The sequence below is a fragment of the Magallana gigas genome, chromosome 9, assembly GCF_963853765.1.
Source record: "Magallana gigas chromosome 9, xbMagGiga1.1, whole genome shotgun sequence".
NCBI lineage: Eukaryota > Metazoa > Mollusca > Bivalvia > Ostreida > Ostreidae > Magallana > Magallana gigas.
This window is the reverse complement of record NC_088861.1, coordinates 42,766,300-42,785,614: the sequence shown is the minus strand read 5'-3', so window position 1 is coordinate 42,785,614 and position 19,315 is coordinate 42,766,300. Positions and strand designations below refer to the sequence as shown.

At 33.2% G+C, this 19,315-nt stretch overlaps 1 protein-coding gene across 1 annotated transcript; it reads left to right on the top strand.

The window, feature by feature from the left end:
• Positions 1-102: 102 nt before the first annotated feature.
• LOC105329982 (uncharacterized) lies at positions 103-11,423 on the top strand. Its single transcript, XM_034477927.2, has 9 exons — positions 103-406; positions 813-964; positions 2,013-2,149; positions 2,327-2,433; positions 3,030-3,151; positions 4,115-4,416; positions 4,961-5,103; positions 5,420-5,541; positions 7,829-11,423. The coding sequence occupies exons 2-9, from the start codon at positions 832-834 to the stop codon at positions 8,347-8,349; spliced, it is 1,587 nt and encodes a 528-aa protein (XP_034333818.2). The 5' UTR covers positions 103-406; positions 813-831; the 3' UTR covers positions 8,350-11,423.
• Positions 11,424-19,315: the final 7,892 nt, after the last annotated feature.

Genomic DNA, 19,315 nt, shown 5'->3' with positions numbered 1-19,315 from the left:
TAATAATGTTAGCGGCAATTTTTGACCAATTCACCAACACCATCAGTTTCTCCCTTTGCTGACATTAGCCTTACCAACATAGAAGGTGCGTTTGATAGGTAACTTACCATAACTGCCATTTTTATTAAGTACAGATTTCAGATTGGTAGCAGGTTAATCAAAATATGGTGACATAAACTCATTCTGACGTTTGAAATGTTTTAAATTGTCTGCTTTATCAATAATTTAAGGGATTTCGAACTAATATTTATTTGCAACGCCGGACTAAGAGTGTTCCGATATCCGAATCGAGCACACTTCAAACAAAGGACTGAAAATGACAGATGCTAGAAGACCAAAACACAGAATGAGTTGACAAATGATGATTTCCTTTATACCAGATTGTTCCATCTTTTATCATACACATGTAGGTATATAGTCATGAAAAGGTAAACTACGGTTATTAGATTAACCGTGTGTAGTTAGCATGTGCATTGTTGGTACATTTCACTTCACACTCACAGCAAAGGAACATATCTGTCTATCAGCTGTTTTGTATTTACACTCGTCTCTCACGTGTTGTGGAATTATGAAAGTTTTTATTTTTGCCATAGTTAAATAGTTCATTTTGTTTATCGCAAAATACTTCATTTAGCAAGTAATTTAACCTTCTTCTTTTTTAAAGTCAACAAAACTGATATACCTCAGTTTACTTTGTACTTGCTTTTGTTTCAATCATATTACTGGTTTAAAATACCAGATTGAAAAAAGATATCAGTGTTTTAAAAAATGTTCTTCATTAAACAATACAAACATATTATTACATTTTTTAGAGCTAGTTCCGCGACAAAAATGGCAGGTGGCGTGTTTCACGTCGAGTTCGGAATAAATGACACTGTGCTCACTCGAGCTCTTGAAAACAAGCAGTACTCAGTGGCTGAGACCATCATCAGAGAAAACACAAACCCATCTTACCTGGACGAAGGTGTGTATTGTGAATGAATACACATAAATCTTGTTTCATGTTTAAAATTAAATGGACAATATCTTTACTTCTTCCCTAGACTTCTTTGGCCATCTGTCAAGTTGATAAACATGCACATGTACAGTAAACCAACTTTTATTCGCAAGCGAGAGTATGGTAGTGGTGAATATTTCTCGCCACGAACTAGTACCAGTCGTATGTCGTAAGGATTACGATTATTTATTAGGAAAATTAGTTGTTGCGTACCAGTTTGTGTCCAGTAAATCGTGAAATAATGTCGTCGCGAATAAAAGTTAGTAAGTTGGTTTTCAGTATATTGGTCCATTCCGAGACGTCATTGTTTGTAGATCAGCCACAAGTATTTGGTTAAAATTATGAAATGAATATTATATGCTTGTACAGTATATAACTACCGTACAATGTAAAGTGTGATTAAACTGCCAATATAATTAAATTCATCGGGCTGTAACCATTAAACGGTTCTTCTAGTTCTTTATTACCGTAGTTTGTAATGCACGGTTTGTAGGGGATCTACTCCTCAGTTTATATTGATCAATAAATTAGGCGTAAATGGAATTTTGTTGTGTTCTATAAACCATGCATAGAATTAGATAAGGTCAAGTACAAACCATGTACTAAGGAAACCTTATATCTCTTACCAACTGCCTCTAATTGTTTACATGGCATATAGAATAAATAACCTATTAATATAAATTTTAACATTCAATAAAAGGGGTACAAGAAATGTCATAATTAGTTATATATATACACGTAAAGATTTACTCAAGGGAGATAATTATATGAATTATATGAATTGTATCTTTTACCTGCTGTAAATTAATTGAAATTTACATGGTCCTAATGTGACTCATGTGGTTGACAAAACATTTTCTTACAAATTAAAAGGAGTAATGATATACATTAATAAATGCAATTACAAGCTGTTTTTGATGCCTTCCTCTTTAAAAACCTGCATTTTACGGTTGTTATGTTTATGTTACAGACTGTTTACAAGAGGTTCCCTCTAAATGAATCTGTATTTTTTCAGGCTGTTACCAGAGAACCCCTCTGTTTATATGTCTCTGTGGTGTAGACGAGGAACAGCAAACTGTGAGGCCTAGAAACCTATTTTTAGCCAGGCTGCTCGTGGAGAATGGAGCAAACGTCAACTACAGAGTACCCATGGTAATTGGTACACTTGTACAATGTTTTGTTCTGTTCCACAATTGTGCTGTACACACTGCCTATTTTTCTGTTGCGTTGATTTTCCCAATGGAAAGAAAGAGGTACAATGAATTTTCATGATTTCTTTGTGAATAAGCTTAATACATGTTATATTAGACCACTGACTTTGGTTTGCAGACATTTGGGTCAGAGTACGAGGGCCCCGGGAAGAGCCCCCTAGAACTGCTGACCGATTTCTACAACGACTTGACGAAACTTGTCCACCCTCACAGCAAGGAGGTCTGGTCAGTATGGCGGAGGTTAACTTCATCTTCTATAATATAATATATAACATATGCCTCATGGATACATTGAGCTGAAAATAACTTTTGGATCCATTTTATTGTTTAAAAAGAGCTCTGTATCTCGATTATATCTTAACCACTGACATACAAATTTTTGGCAAGTATTACAACTATCAATTGAAAGTTAATTTTATTGACATTTAAAAAGAGAATTAAAATTTTTGGAAATCTTAAGATAATTCAGCTCAAATTATGACAATTAAAGCCCTTGTAAGCTTCACCAAGTTTCTTAAAAATCCTTGTTTAAATAAGTAGAGGCTTTTCCTGCATGGAAATAAACACCATTCAAAATTTATTTGATATTAACACATACATGTTTATAATTTATGTTGATGCAGTGCTACATAATAATTTCTTTGAAATGCTAATTCTGACTTAAAAAGGAAGGTAAAACTCCAGTACTAATTACTTTGAGATGCTAATAAATCTGTGTTAAATTTCTTGAAATAAGCAAGGAAGGTTAAACTTTGATACTTGAACTTTCACTGCATGTTCATTCAGAAACTTGACATAATTATTATTGACACCATTTGTAGGAGTGCACACCACAGCCAATGGGATCTTCAGAATGATGTTGTTATTGGCCTAAACAAGCAATACCTCACAACGCCTGAAGAGGTTACAGAACATGTGGAGGACCTCATTTTCATCATCATAGGTGAGTAATCGAAACATCATCATCATCATCATCATCATCATCATCATCATCATCATCATCATCATCATCATCATCATCATCATCATCATCATCATCATCATCAATTTGATGTTTTCTACTATTTTCTAATAATCATTTGATATCATCTTCGTCTTTGTTAATGAAGTATGCACAATGTAATCATCATCATCATCCTCAAAATCTGAATTCTGGTTATACTACATGTAAATTATTATAGGTTACTAAAATATATGAATTGTACTGTACAGTAATATTAGTAAATAAATAAATCAGTAGACTGATTCAGCACCATTGATATTCATGTAGATACATAGCTGTAGGTAGCTTCTGGTCTGAAAAATGGATGACTTGACAGTCAAAAACTGTTAGCTTTTGACTTCTTCCCACACAAATTCTGTGGAAATATTAAGCCCCATTTAATTCTTCAGACAATATATGTACTAAATATATGTACTAAATATATGTACTAAATATATGTACTAAATATCATTATGTCATGACTTTACTTGTCCCAGACTCTCTCTTATAAACACAAACCGACCACAAAAAATGAGATGTGTAAAATTCTGTAAGGATTGAGAGTCACCAATTTTTACATGTAAGCAAAACACCACTTCACTTTGTAGGGCTGGTGTTGATGTTAAAAAAAATACAAGAGGCAAGTAAAGTAACAATATCTGTAGTAAAGTAAAGTAACAATATCTGTAGTGAATATCCCAGGATTTTTTGGAAGGAAATATTTGTACAAAATGTCTTTGGAAATATGATTAATTAGTCAAAAATTAATTCAAGTTTTTGGGTGCATTAAATTGCAACTTTTTAACACCTACAAAACTGTAGCTCCCAGGTCATCCATTCAAAATGATTTAGACCGGGGGGTACAGCTACATTTAGTTAGGTACAATACAACTTACTCAGTAAATAATATGAACTTTTATGTAGGTCACGGTGGGGACATTAACATCTGTGATGAAATGAAAATGACGCCGCTCCATCGAACTGCTACCACATCTGTCGATACTCATTTGTTCCAGCTACTCTGTGATAATGGGGCCAATATAAACGCCCAGGACTGTCGCGGGAATTCCCCCCTACTGGCGATGTGTGATGTGGCGGTAACTGATGATTATGATTTCTTTGAGGACTGGTCCACAACCAGTGACGATACTTACGAGGACACTAGTGCCACTTTGTGTGTACAACATCCGTTCATGGACTACATGCTGTCACAAAAAAATATACAGGTACTGTAGAAAAGATAAATAGATATTGTAGTAAGATCAGCTCTATATATTAAGATTTTTGTATCATAGCATGAACTAGTGTAAAATCAATTTACTGTAGAAGCAGAAATATTCATTGAGGATTTAATTTCACTATTTTCGTTTGCAGTTTTATATAATCAACGAAATTAAATCCATTACGAATTTTAAACCCAATTATTAATAAATACAGAGTTTAATTAAAATATATTCTTAGGATCATGATATGACGAAAATAAATGCCAACAGAATTGTATTTGGTTTAAAAACAACGAAATTTTAACCCAACGAAATATATGTGCTTTTACAGTATCTTGATACAGGTTGCTAGTGTAAAATTATTGAATTACAACACAAGTTGCCTGTGTAAATATTTTATTTCTTGAGAAGTTAATGATATATTGATATCATATACATAAATTTAGTACATGTTGTAGTGTTTTTTATTCTACATGTGTTGAACAGTATATTGAGGATCTTATGATCTATTTACATGTATGTGTATGACAATTTATTTATATTGTAGGTTAACATCAGTAACAATCGCGGGCAGACAGCCCTGTTCCATTGTGTTCTACGGGGAGACGTCAAGGCATGTCAGAAATTACTGAAGACCGGGGCCGACCCGTCTATACGAGGGACTGTGTGGGAGACAAGGAAACGCAAGAGGTTGGGCCTATTGTCTTTTGATATCTTTTATGCTCTTTTTAAGACAGTATTAAGTTAAATACTGTCTTAAAAAGAGCATAAAAGATATCTAAATAATTGTAATATTCACTTAAGATAACACGTGACAGTAAATTGCCTTGAAAGATTTTCAGATAGTACTGAAGACAAATTTAGAATTATAACTCAAGGTGAGGCATTGTATATAGGATGAAAACAATACATGTACATGTAGTTATGTGATTGCTACAAAGCTTGCTTACAGTCAGGGTGCACAGTGGAGGATTGTTACAACTTACAATACGTGTATCTGTTTCAGAAAACTGTCTCCTATATTTGTGTCCTTCCTGTCCATTCCACTGCAGAGGATGCTGGGATTTCAGAACTCCTACCACCTCCTTGCTCATGCACCACAGCAGTATGCTCACCTTGTTGACGCAGGTAAAAACCAGGTGTCTATGTAGGTAAACTGTGCCAGGTAAAAACCAGGTGTCTATATAGGTAAAGTGTGCCGGGTAAAAACCAGGTGTCTATATAGGTAAACTGTGCCAGGTAAAAACCAGGTGTCTATATAGGTAAACTGTGCCAGGTAAAAACCAGGTGTCTATTTAGGTAAACTGTACCAGGTAAAAACCAGGTGTCTATATAGGAAAACTGTGCCAGGTAAAAACCAGGTGTCTATATAGGTAAAGTGTGCCGGGTAAAAACCAGGTGTCTATATAGGTAAACTGTGCCAGGTAAAAACCAGGTGTCTATGTGCCAGGTAAAAACCAGGTGTCTGTGCCAGGTAAAAACCAGGTGTCTATATAGGCAAACTGTGCCAGGTAAAAACCAGGTGTTTATATAGGCAAACTGTGCCAGGTAAAAACCAGGTGTCTATATAGGTAAACTGTGCCAGGTAAAAACCAGGTGTCTATAAAGGTAAACTGTGCCAGGTAAAAACCAGGTGTCTATATAGGCAAACTGTGCCAGGTAAAAACCAGGTGTCTATGTAAATTGTGAAGGTAAACTGTACCAAGGCCATAAAACTAAGGCAATCCCACTTTTGAGAGAAACTGAAAACCGACACATCTCATTTTAGGATACATCTGCACAAATAAGCAAAAATCTCTCAATCCATGAAAATTAGCCCTAGCAAATTTAAATGATTTCACATGACATGTATATATGCTAGGCGTAGTATATGTTCATGTATATTCCTATTAAAAGAGTGAGATTGAGATTAAGGTATTCGATGTATAACAGCCACATTTTGTACTAAATAAATGAATGGTCCGATATTCTTAATCATGATATCATTATGAAGGTGTTATCAAAATAAAATACTTCACCGAAGGAATTTTCAAAATGTTGATTATGGTCCAACTAATTACACCTTGAATTTTGCATTGAAGTCTATGGGCAACATATGTTTTATTAAGATATTGTAAAAAGTAACTTATGATTAGTAAAACTCTTTTGGTTATTACCTGCATAAACTGTCTCTTTATTAAAATATAAAATAAAATTAATCATTTACCGCAGATATTTTGACAAAATTAAAAATTTCTTTTTTATCAAGGGGAGATAACTCTTTAAAAAAAATTAAGATGCAAAATGACCAGCTCCTTATATGTTGTCTGTTATGTGAATTTGGTTCATTTCACTTTCATAGTTATCTAGCAATACATGTTTAACTAATTTAAAATGATTCAAAATTGTTCAATAACCCTTGGTTATACATTGAATACCTTAAAGTGAGCTGATCTTTGTTTTATGGCCCTGTATATCAAGGTGAATTAATCAAGATAGGAGCAGGTGTTACATTTTACCTGTTAACCCCCCCCCCCCCCCCCTGTATCTGGCGACTCCCTTAAATGGCTAGAAAATCCAGAATCTACTACATCCATCCAAAATCTGCCATATCTAACCAAACTACTGCACCAGAGACTACAAATACCGTATAACTGGTAATTTTTACTGCTGTGATTTTTTACGAATTTTACTTAAAATAGGGCGATGTGGATTTTTACACGTTATTTTTTTTACGAATTGGACATGTCCATAAAATTTCAAATCATCTGTGGTAAAAAGGGGGGATTTCACCGTGACTTTGTTACAGTTAACACACATACAAATAAGAAAATCATGTTTCTGTTAGCTTCGTATCCCCGTCATAGTTATTGTCTGAGTGATTGAAATCTAGCTACTAACGTGGTTTTATACGTAGTTTTAAAAAATACTAAAGACTGAATAGAAAGATCTGAACTGTTATCACCACGTGACCAAAAACGCTCAAATAAACCTACATGTACAGCCATCAGGGACTGAGCTGAAGGTCATGAACATTACTCTCATACGTACGATATAGAAAATTTACGTGAGGTGTTTTTTTTTACTTCTGTGAAAATTTACGCGTTTAATTTTTACGGATTTATAAAACTCGTAAAAATTAGTAAATATTAGCAGCACGTAAAAAATACCTGCTATACGGTAATTATGTGTTTCCCCAACCTGCAACTTAACTGTTTGTCTCTATGCATGCTTACTAGTATGTCAACATTCACCTGAGAGATTTTTATGTGATTTTGGCATTAAAAGCTGATTCTCCAGCATAGCAGAGTAGAAGTTATTTGGTATGTTATGCACACATGTTTACATAGATGCACATGATTGTAGATTTACGGTGTATTGTACATGATTGTACATAAACAATGTATTGTATGTGAATTTTCTCTTTGATCTCTAGGTTACTTCAACACGAAAGAAATAACAGAAGAAGTGAGGGAACTTTTAGACAACGAATTTCCGGAGTTTCACCACTTGAAGGTGGTGTCGCACAAACTGGTCAGAATGATGGGTGGTCGCTCCACCGCGGGATTGCGGCAGCTCGCCACACGCACTATCTTCAAACAAGTCTTCCTTCAGAGCACAAACTCTCTGGGTAAGCTCCTGCCATCAACCTCCCTAAAATTCTGTCTCAAGAATGCAGATCTCCGCCAAATGGACGTTTATGACGAATACATAAACCTGGTTTTGAACCGGACGGTGCTCCAAGCTCTGGTTGTACGACTGGGTCTCCCCAGTGATTCAATGGTTAACTTTGAGGTGGAGCTTTTGCTGCATCAGATGGCAAGCAGGTTTTCTGGATTTAAGATTCTTCCACCTGAAAATCTGTACAGCGGGGAGAGTGGAGAAAGCTCAGTGACGGAGGATAGTGATTTGTCTACAAGTCAGGACGAAGGCGACTCTGATCTCGAGTACTGGTGACCTAGATGACATCACATCTCAACTGAGATGTGTTGATTACTGGTTATTTGGGAATCTTCATGTCTCAAGCAGTTGAGATGTGTCTCGTTTTTAGGGATACAGGTGACATCATGTTTCGTATGATTTACCGGTAGATGTCTCGGGCAGTAGTAACCTGTCATCATGACATCTCAATCAGTTGAGTCTTGAGACGTCTTGAGGTAACATAGAGGTCATCATGTTTTGAGCAAATAAGATGTCTCAAGTACTTGTAATTCAGAAATCAATATAATGAACTGTTTAAACTGTTTTGAGTTCATTTGAACTAGTGTATCATTTTTTAGAGAACACTTTGTATTAAATAATGATGACTTTTAACATTCCATCTGGAGTATTTACTACATCCAGGTAATGCTTGCCTTTACTTGGTTTAAATAAACTTGACAAATCCAGTCCCATCTACTTGTTAGGTCTCAATTGTTGCTCAGGTACGTGTAAATATAATACACATACAGTATTACATCTCAAGTATTTTAATCTTGTCAATCAGAAACTGAAATTTTAATCTATGATCTTCACAATTCTCTTTTGAGTAAAAAAGGCAACTGACCTCATCATATCTTTACAGTAATTTAAAGTTAACTGTCTCAACTACATAATAAAAGTAAACAATTCTTAAATAAGTATCAGGGTATTCATTATCTTCTTATAAATAAATGTAAATTCCAGATATGAAATGATGTAACCAAGAGCAGTTTTCTTACCTGCATGTATATGAAGATCTGTGCTTTAGTATAAATTAAGCTGAAATTGCACATATTCCAAACACTGCTTGTCAAGTGCTATCTTTTTTTACATGAGCCCAACTAATGTAGAATAGCAACAAATTATATTTTTTTGCAATACACTGTGAATTAACACTACTGACTAGTTACTGTGAGCCATAGGGACTGTCCAGCATTTTTTATTTGGTAGACAGGGTTAGACAAGATTGGAGAGACCATAAAAAGTGCCGATGTAGCATATAATGCTGAAATTTGTGTTAACTGCTCTATGCACCTTGGTGCTTAGACTACAATTCTGATAATTAAATTAAAAAAGAATAAAATGCAAAATTAAATGCATTATAATTGTTATTCTTTGTAGAATTAAAATGTTTTTGTCTATCAAAAGACAAATGTTTAAATTTTACGTGTGCTTATGAAAAGCGTTTCTGTGACTTAGAATTTTGGGATCAATTATGCAAGCATGTGTTGCCACTAAACGTGTATATTTAATGAAGTGTTGGAAATTTTATTTTATACATTCGGCTTTTAAAATACCGGAAACATTAAATATATTAAAAATGTATTATATTAGGAATATTAAAAAGTGCTAGAAAAATAGATTGATATTGAAAAGTGCATGCTAAGTTGAATTCAATTTGAACACTTGTTGAAAATTTTCTGTTGGAAGATTTTTATTCACTGAGCTTATTTTTCGTGCCAACAAAGTTAAGACCCCCCCCCCCCCCCCCCCAAAAAAAAAGAAAAGAAAAAGATATTGAATGAAATGAAACCAGTGTTCATGAAAAAAAAGAACTGTTAACCAAATGATGATCGGTGCGTGACAATTTAAAGACTATGCAGTGTATCACATTAAATTATTTGATAAGGTTGTTTTATTTTTATGTTATTTATAGTAGTTCGATTCTTATTGATGCATGCATTTAATGCATGTACATCCAAAATTATGTACAATTATGAAGATTTATCAAAATGTTCTTATTTTTGTGAGAATTTTGCGACTAACTTTATTTTTTTACTTTGTATACGTATTCTGTAAATGTGTTAAATTTGGCTGTGTATTCTTTTTAAAATTTTTGGCTGAAAACCACTTCCACAAAATTAAGTGCATTGCTAAACGTCATTTATATATGTTAAAATTTATATATGTTCAAGTATAGGCTCATATAGGATGCACTAATTCAAACCCATGCTAAATTGTTGAAAAATCATTTTCTGCCAAATATCGTACACGCTAAAATTAATACATTTACTGTATGTTTTTGACATCAAAGTATTGTTAACATGTACATATATATACGTTACATACACTGTCGGTGTATTTTTGCTCTTTGTTACAAGTATTATATATAGCCTGCCTTCATTCTTCATTCCAAGTTCTACATATACTCGGAAGTAAAACAAATCTGAATTGTTTGAGATGATTCTCGACACATTTTCAGTAAACCTATTAACGTCTTGCTCATATATTAGGCAATTTTAGGTTGTGCAATGTGTTTTTATAATTAGACTGAAGGATATTTTATCTTATTTGAATTTGTGCCCATAATTTGTTCCGTGAGTTAATTGATTAAGCTTCAGAAATTAATATGAATGTGAAACAGCTTCATCAATGTGCTTGATTTATCCATTAATCCTTTAGAACTGATTTATATTTAATTTGTTCGTTATAAGTGTTTTAATTAACATATTATTTATACACATTTTGTTCTACCTTTTAATTCATTCCATGCTATGTTTAGAATATTCCATGTTTTAAATACCCGTTGAATTTTTATTTCTGAATTGGAGGACACCTTTTACAGCCATCACTTGTCCATGCGTTTATAAAATTATACACATTACATAACAATGTTTAAACTTTTTACCATAATTATATATTCAGACTGATGTTAGCCTTTATTCAAGAAAGTCTACTTATATTTTGTGTGTTGAACAATATTTGTTTATTTACTGATCAATTTATGATTTACTGCCATGAACTGTAAAATTAATGTTATTTTTATGAAACATTGATAACCAAGAAAATTATGTGAAAACATGTGGTTTTTATTTTGGTAATTGTTTCGTATATTGTGTGGCTCAAATACGCTTTTTTGATCAAAACAATTGTCTCACATAAATATTTCACATCTCTTTTCTACATGTAATTGTAATAAGTTGCTTGGGTCACAGTTTACAGTGTAGCACATGTGAGTGAAGTGACCCACAGGCCTCTTCTTCATATTTATACATATCATAATCAAGTTTTTGCCAACATTTTTAGAATGATTTTGTGTGCTGAATAAAACTCTTTAAATTAGAAATTAATACTGTATTTTTTGTTTTACAACAAATAAAAAAACTGGAATTTGAAGTCCAAGAGAATTCATATCATTCTGACTCTAAGCCAACTTGCTGTAACTCTCCTTGGATTCATGATTGACTACTGTGCAGTTTTATGATGAAAATCTCACTGATAAATGTGAACACTGTAATACATGTACATTTATTAAAGATTGAAAGCATTTATCAAATTACCTTTCCATTAGAAACATACATCTTACTTATTAAAGCTGAACACTGCTGTAAATAGGCACCGCCCGTTAATTAGGTCGAGACCACTAGATTTTGTAACATTGGAATAAATTTGCATACTAAATTAGCCATCTGTTTACTTTTAACAACAAACCAATCAGTTGAATGAGTTGCAAGACATTGTGGGCTACTACAAGTTTCGGTGTATTCAAAGGGTATTGAAAATATGTACAATTTTGAAATCTCCTTTGGAAACTTATTTTAAATGATTTTTAAGAATTTATGAACTTAATATGGACAATCATGTATGAACTTCAATTTCTATGATCGCATTTGAAAAATATTGCATACGAGGACTTATATCAACCTATTCAAATACCCCATTGTCAATGTTCAAAAAAGAGGTATGTCCTATTAAATTAGAAGCAGTGAGTACTGATTTTTCACGTGAACCCAGATTTGGGACAACTTTGGTAGAATGGCATTGATATTTTCTTCAGGGACATTCATCAGAATGCTTAACGCACAACGCTTCTGCATTTGTATATTTGTACATTTCTACTACCGTGGCTATTTACGCAAGTTAAAAATGTACAGTTACCTGTTAGTATTTATTTCTAGTGCACAATGATAGTCACAAATAAACAATTATGCATTTTTTTTTATCATCAAAATCTATTTGTACTTGTATGCGTGTGTTTGCCAGTCCTTTGATACTTATCTTTTTTTGAAGCAACAATTTATCAACTAAAACAACAGTATTTTTCAATGTGAGCATGGAACAAAGTGAATGGTACGTTATCTTTCCACTTTTACCTTCTAAAGTAAAAATGAAGATGTACAAATATTCCAGCAAGCAAATAAATATTGTGTATAAAACGGACCAAAATCATGTGCGTTTATTGAATGTAAACATGTTGTAGACTATCATGCTTTGCAACTCATTCTGAATCACTGGATTGGAGAATCTGTTTGACATAAATATTGTACAGCATTGTAGAAAACCTTCTTATTCAACCTGTTCAATGTAATGCTCCATTTCCTTGCTAAAATTTTTAATTCCAAAATTTCAAATCTGTTCACATCTTAATTTTTTAAATTACTCAGTAGCATAAACTATCCAACAACCATAAAAAAGCAAGCAGCTTTTGTTTATAAATAAAGAAGTAAAACAAGTTTTACATAAAACAATTTATTTTACAATACAAACAACATGTTATGTAACAAAACATTGTCAAAAGAACCTGGTTTGTGGTGTCTTTGGGTATGCATCAACATATATAAACGACTGGCACTTAACACTACAACACACAAGTTCTGTTTCCAATAACCAACATATGATTAATTATCCTCAACTCATCAGACATGAATGGTTTGACCTGGGTAAGAAAATGACTTTACCTGACTGCATGAATTACAATTATACAAGACCCAATTGGGTATACATGTACATGTATTATAAAAAAATATTTTTTGTTCAGTGGGAAATGACACAATATCAATGATGAATTCTTCTTTATTTGCATAAAATAATATTGGTTCATAACCTTGCATTTGATAACTTACAAAACTTGTATTTTTCAGTCTATGCAAAAGTTTCTTTGAACACACATGACATTCAGTATTATATTATAGTTAAATCAACCTTGCAAGTTTGAAATAGTTAAAAATTTGTTGATGTGACAATTTTTCATATTCTCTAACATAAGGTACATATTAAAATTAATTTGATGATCAACTTTTCTGAACATAGTTGGATACAGACTGAGTTAAAAATGATGCTCCCTTTCTAGTGAAGGCAGAGTTATCTGTCCTTACCACCAACGCTAAGTGTACCAGCCTTTAGCTGGTTCTCCAGGTGGTTGGTGATTTCAAGTTTAATACCGTAATACATGTAACACAATCCAAATCAAAAAGGGAAAATCAAAATTCCTTTTTTTTGACCCTGTTTTTCATATCTGCATCCATATACACCCCTTTTTGCCAAAAATAAGCCTTTACAAGTCAAAGTTGATGGAATTTTCCTGAGTCATTGACATTTAAATGCATTACGCAGACATTTAAAATGAGTAACGTTCCTCTTATTCTTATAAAAACTTATGAAGCATCAGAGGAACGTTCCTCTTTTCACTTCAACAGAAATCTTCACAAAGAATCTGAGGAACGTTCCTCTTTTCACTTTAACAGAAATCTTCACAAAGAATCTGAGGAACGTTCCTCTTTTGACTTCAACAGAAATCTTCACAAAGAATCTGAGGAACGTTCCTCTTTTGACTTCAACAGAAATCTTCACAAAGAATCTGAGGAACGTTCCTCTTTTCACTTCAACAGAAATCTTTATTAGAACATTTTACTCTGCATTTGTGTTTTACGACATTAAAACTATTTCCTTTAAGTATTGTGCAATACCCTGTGCAGAGGGCGCAAAATTGTAAACCCGCGACTGACCTTAAGTTTATTGTTTCTATACTCCCCGCAAACAAAGTTTGGGGGGTATATAAGAATCACCTTGTCCGTCCGTCCGTCCGAATATCCGTCTGTTCGTCTTCTGTGCAATTGGACTTAAAAATGTTTTGCTTAAATTAATTGTAAATAATTGATGTGCGATTGTCAACATTTTACTGGAAAATCCTGATTTTATTTTTAATATCTATCATGATGCAAATTGATTTGTTATACTTTCATGTTAAATACTGAAATCTGATTGGTTAAGACGCAGTTCATAATCCGTTCTATTACCCTCAGCGTTAGCAACGCACTTAGCAACGGGTAACATTAAAAATGTTACATGCGCGAAAATCATGCGCGTACGGTTCGCCGTAGAATTCACGTTATTACGATGTTTTCTTTAAAATTAAGACATTCAGTATAACAAAATAAATAGTGCCTGTTTGGGAGGATAACAGTTGAAATTGACACCCCTCGAAAACCATTGTCAACCTCCGCTTCGCGTCGGTTGACAATGGTTTCCTCGGGGTGTCAATTTCAACTGTTACCCTCCCAAACAGGCACTATTTATATAATGATACATTGCGGTGATTATTATTGCAGGGATGATTTTCACCCCTATTGCACATGTAGCTAATAAGCACAATTGAAATTTAGAAGACATGCTAATTATGTCACTTATTAAATAACTTGTTTAACAAGTGTGCAAAATTACTCCTGATGATAGCGGGTTTGCAGCCCATAATTTAACAATTTTAAATATAAAATCAAAAACTTTGTGTCAAGCCGCTGAAACAACAATATGATGTTGGTTAAGTAATATAAGGACTGATGAAAAAGGGTGCACACACACACACACACACCGTAAACTCGAGGTCACAACTCTAAGCACATTATGAGCACTCAGTTGGAGCGCAGTCATTTGTTAGTCAAAGTTTGTATAGGAATGCAGTTACACGCCGCAGGAGCTGAGTAGAAATCCCTTGGTCAACTGTCACATTTTCACCTTGTAAAAATTTAAAATACAACTGTACAATGTTTTTGAATTTCCCAGCGAACCCACAGCAATTCCAGAAATATAACAGTATCGTGAAACTCTGGGGGAATGCAATCTGGTGTGACAGGACCTAAGCTTTGAGAAAACAATCAGGTTACCAGAAATTTGCATTTGTCAAATTCTTTGAGCTGGATGATAGTAACAAACATTAGTAAAAGGATGTAAAATTTGAATTACAGTTCTCATATGAAATGCAATCATTATATTAATATATATGTAAATTATATCTTACACTAGCTAACAATTACCCCCACCCCCTTCCTAATAAAATTACAACATACACAAGCTATAATTCAATAGTGTACTCGTAGTTTAGATAAATCTACAAATCTACCTCTGGTATTAGTAGGATATTTTAGGTAAAAAAAAAACCAACTCACTTTTTGGCTTTCTTGAAGTACCTCATGTTTATCAACTAGAAAATATCTAATATCAAAATACTCCAGTATATTCTGTAAATAACTTCTCAGCATGCATGGTCAATAGAAATGTCATGACCTAAAGCCCATATTCCTCTGCTACATTTGGTTTGCTAATGTCACCACCGGCCATTCATGCACATGCTAAGGTCCTCTATCAGATGTCAATCACTAACTGGATGCTGATAAGATGTTCGGGGTGTGCTAATAATAGTAACTGTGTGAAATTTGAGAGCTTTCAACAGCAGATCACTGCTTTAGGAACAGATGCAAAATGTGGTCGCAAATTTAATTTAAGATCAACGCTGCATGTGTACTTTATGAAGGTGAACAGAAATATTGTTTGGAAATTGCAGTTGCAAACTTCGCAGGATGCTTGCATCAAGGTTATAAATACTTTTATTATATCCAAACGTTTAAAATACATAACTGAGTTTCTTTTGCTCTTCTGCTTATTTACTACAATCAAGGTAATTGCAAATCTAAAGCATTTAGATTAAATTGATACAAAATTCTTGATTATCTGATATTTAAGAAAATTATTGTAATCATCAAATTTTGAAAATGATGTGCAAAATTAAAATATAATCATAATACAATGTAATGTTATAGGTGATGATGATTGGCAGTGTCAAAATATTTTGCCTTGTGGATTTTGGTTTGAAATCACTGCATTTGAATTGTTTGCTGGTCTGGTGGATGGGTAGCATTAATTTGGACAGAGCTTGATCGAGATGAAAGATGCTTGAAGATTAAGGTTTGTTATTCTTAATTTAAAATTAATCTCACACTATAGCTGTCCTTCTGGGACTAATACTCCCACAAGGCTCTTTTGAAACAGAGTAATCGGCTAGCCACTTCTCATTTTACAGGTTATCAATTTCCCCTACAAATGCTTATCAACACCATTGCTAGGCAAATGGCCCTCTTGGGACAAATGAATTCAGTAACACTATAAACTCCATTTACATGATGTGAGTTTTAAATCTTTCAAATCAGACTTTGTAAATAGGAAAATCATAAACAGATATTAGGTCATATGGAATAGGAACATGCTCTATTTAAGAAAAAGTTAAATATTAAATATATGATTAATCTGCCGAAATGAATTATCACACAATTGTAACCTGTACAAATGTGAAAGGATTAATCTAATGAGTGCACAGGGGCCCATTTCACAAAGCAAAATTAATTAAGACTTAAAGTTATATCTTAGGAAAGAACTTTTTCCTTAAAGTTCATTACTTATTATGAATTTTAACTTTAAGACAGGTAAATTGATGTTTTAGGAACAAACTTAACATGGTGACTGTTTATATTATATTGAAATGAATTATATGCACATTTAAGTTGAACAAAAATACTAGATAACGCGTATCATTAAGACTTTTTCACTTTTAAATTACTTCTAATTTATTTAAACATGTTTTATTGAAAAAATTCAATAGGATTGGACAACAGGCATAGCTAGCCTATGTTTGTCCTCTCCTTGTAATATATCCACTTTACTTCTAAACTGAAAACATTAGGAACTATCAAATTATACACATATTTCTTCAATTAATTTCTTTGGTGTAGACTTTTAATTTTTACAATTGTTTTAGATTATCTGGTTGCACGCGCAGATGGATAGCGGGTATAAAGCTATAGCTAGTGCACTGATGATAATTAAGTTATTCATGCCTGAGAATTACTGATATCTTAAAAAGGAATAAATACTACATAAATACTCAATTAAAGAATGACTGGATGATTTGTCCTATCCCTCCACAAAATTAGCTTTTCTTTTAGGGGAGAAATGTTAGGTGTTTTCTTCATCTTATTTTTTTTTGTCGGGGAAGGGGGTAGGGGGTAGGAGTTACCGCAAATTAAGTGATTTGGGAATATTGACGCTAAATCATCCATGAGAATGCTGTTTCATTCAGAAATTTTTGCCTTTTATCCTCACTTCTTCTATCAGTCAATATGCATTTATTTGCAGCGTTTTCTTTTTTAAAAAAACACCCTATTTTTAAATCAACCCTTTTAAGCAGGCACGTAGCATCAGGATGTAAAGAGTGGGGGGACCCCCCCCCCCTAACTTTTTCTCACAGAAAACAATTTTCTTAAATTTACATATCAAAAAGTGAATAAACATGGAGTCCCCCCCCCCATTTTTTTGGGAGCATGTAAAAAATTGAAGAGAATTTTGATGAAAAAAACATCAAGTCCTTAGTATAACAAGTCAGAATTTATGATTCCATCTGCTCAGCTGTCTGGCTTAAAACTAATAATTTAGAGCTGTGAACCATTCTCATACTCACAAGAATGACCGGCCCCGATAACAATAGCTTTGGGATTTGATGTGAAGTGTTAAGATCTGTCGCCATCCAAAAAAAGTAATGCAATAATACCAATGTGTTTTAAGATTAGAGCAGAAATTCAAGAGTATATTGATGTTTGGTAGATTCAAATCAAATTCATGCTTAAGTATCCTGCTTGGATTCTGTAAATGTTTAAACGTATTTAGGTATATAGGTATTTATATCTGAAGAGAAATATTTGTTGTACAAATATCTCTCTCTCTCTCTCTTGTGCTACATCTCTCTAATTTCTCTCTCTCTTTCAAGTTAAGCAGTGAAAAACTTATGTGACCTTTAATATACTGGGTATTTCTTCTTAAAGAATGTCAATACCTAAATGTATGTTTGAGAATTTCTGTGTTATCAACAAAAATAAGCATTACCACCAGATCTTCATTATGAAATGAAATAACAGGAAGTTATTTAGCGATGATGAGTTTTAATGCAAATATCTATTATACATAGATTCTATAGAAGATCTGGACATCCCCCCTGGTGGAAATCAATGAGGCCACAGAAAAGTTCAAAAGCCATCCAGCCAGTCACACAGTATGAACAGAAGATAAACAGAACAGAAGATAAACCTTGATTCATGTCAACCATGTATCGAAGACCGAATTAAGTGAAAGTGCTTTCTGGAAAATGCAGCTCTACTTGGGAACTCCATCCTGAATTTGATGGATGCGAGCTTTATGTTTTTAGTAATTATAAAATCATATGCACTGAGACAATTATTAATATAGTTAAATTTTTAATTATATAAACATCTAATCCAATTACAAACTAAACTTGATATTTAATATAAAAAGAAATATTAATAAATTGGTATTCTTAATTACATGCCTATGTATGTCTAAGCTGTTATTTTGAATTGTAACCCAAAAATGCCGCAATATAAAATATTAAAAATTCAAACTCTTTTTTACTTTATATCGAGCAATCAACTTAGAAAATTTTAGCTGATCATCATCAGGACTGAGCGATAGTCAAGTACTCGAGTACTTGTTAACATCCTTAATATTTACGTAAAGTATAACATGTTTAAATGCTTATTTAATTTAAGATTACCGGTATTTTGCTTATTGCTGTTTTTACTTTCAATTGGAACATTCTTCAAGTACCATGTAAAGGTTTCAGTTAAAGAGAAAAGAGGAACGTTTCTCAAGATTCCTCGTGAAGATTTCAGTTGTAGTGAAAAGAGGAACGTTCCTCAGATGACTTGTCAAGATTTCTGTTGAAGTGAAAAGAGGAACGTTCCTCAGATGACTTGTCAAGATTTCAGTTGTAGTGAAAAGAGGAACGTTCCTCAGATGACTTGTCAAGATTTCTGTTGAAGTGAAAAGAGGAACGTTCCTCAGATGAAGTGTAGAGATTTTAGTTTAGGTAAAGAGGAACGTTCCTCTGATGCTTCATAAGTTT

Bases quoted from the DNA above. Each gene is read 5' to 3' on its own strand.
- LOC105329982 (XM_034477927.2), top strand. From the start codon at position 832: ATGGCAGGTGGCGTGTTTCACGTCGAGTTCGGAATAAATGACACTGTG. The intron at 2,434-3,029 runs GTCAGTATGGCG...CACCATTTGTAG, and splicing joins CCTCACAGCAAGGAGGTCTG to GAGTGCACACCACAGCCAAT. The intron at 5,542-7,828 runs GTAAAAACCAGG...TTTGATCTCTAG, and splicing joins TGCTCACCTTGTTGACGCAG to GTTACTTCAACACGAAAGAA.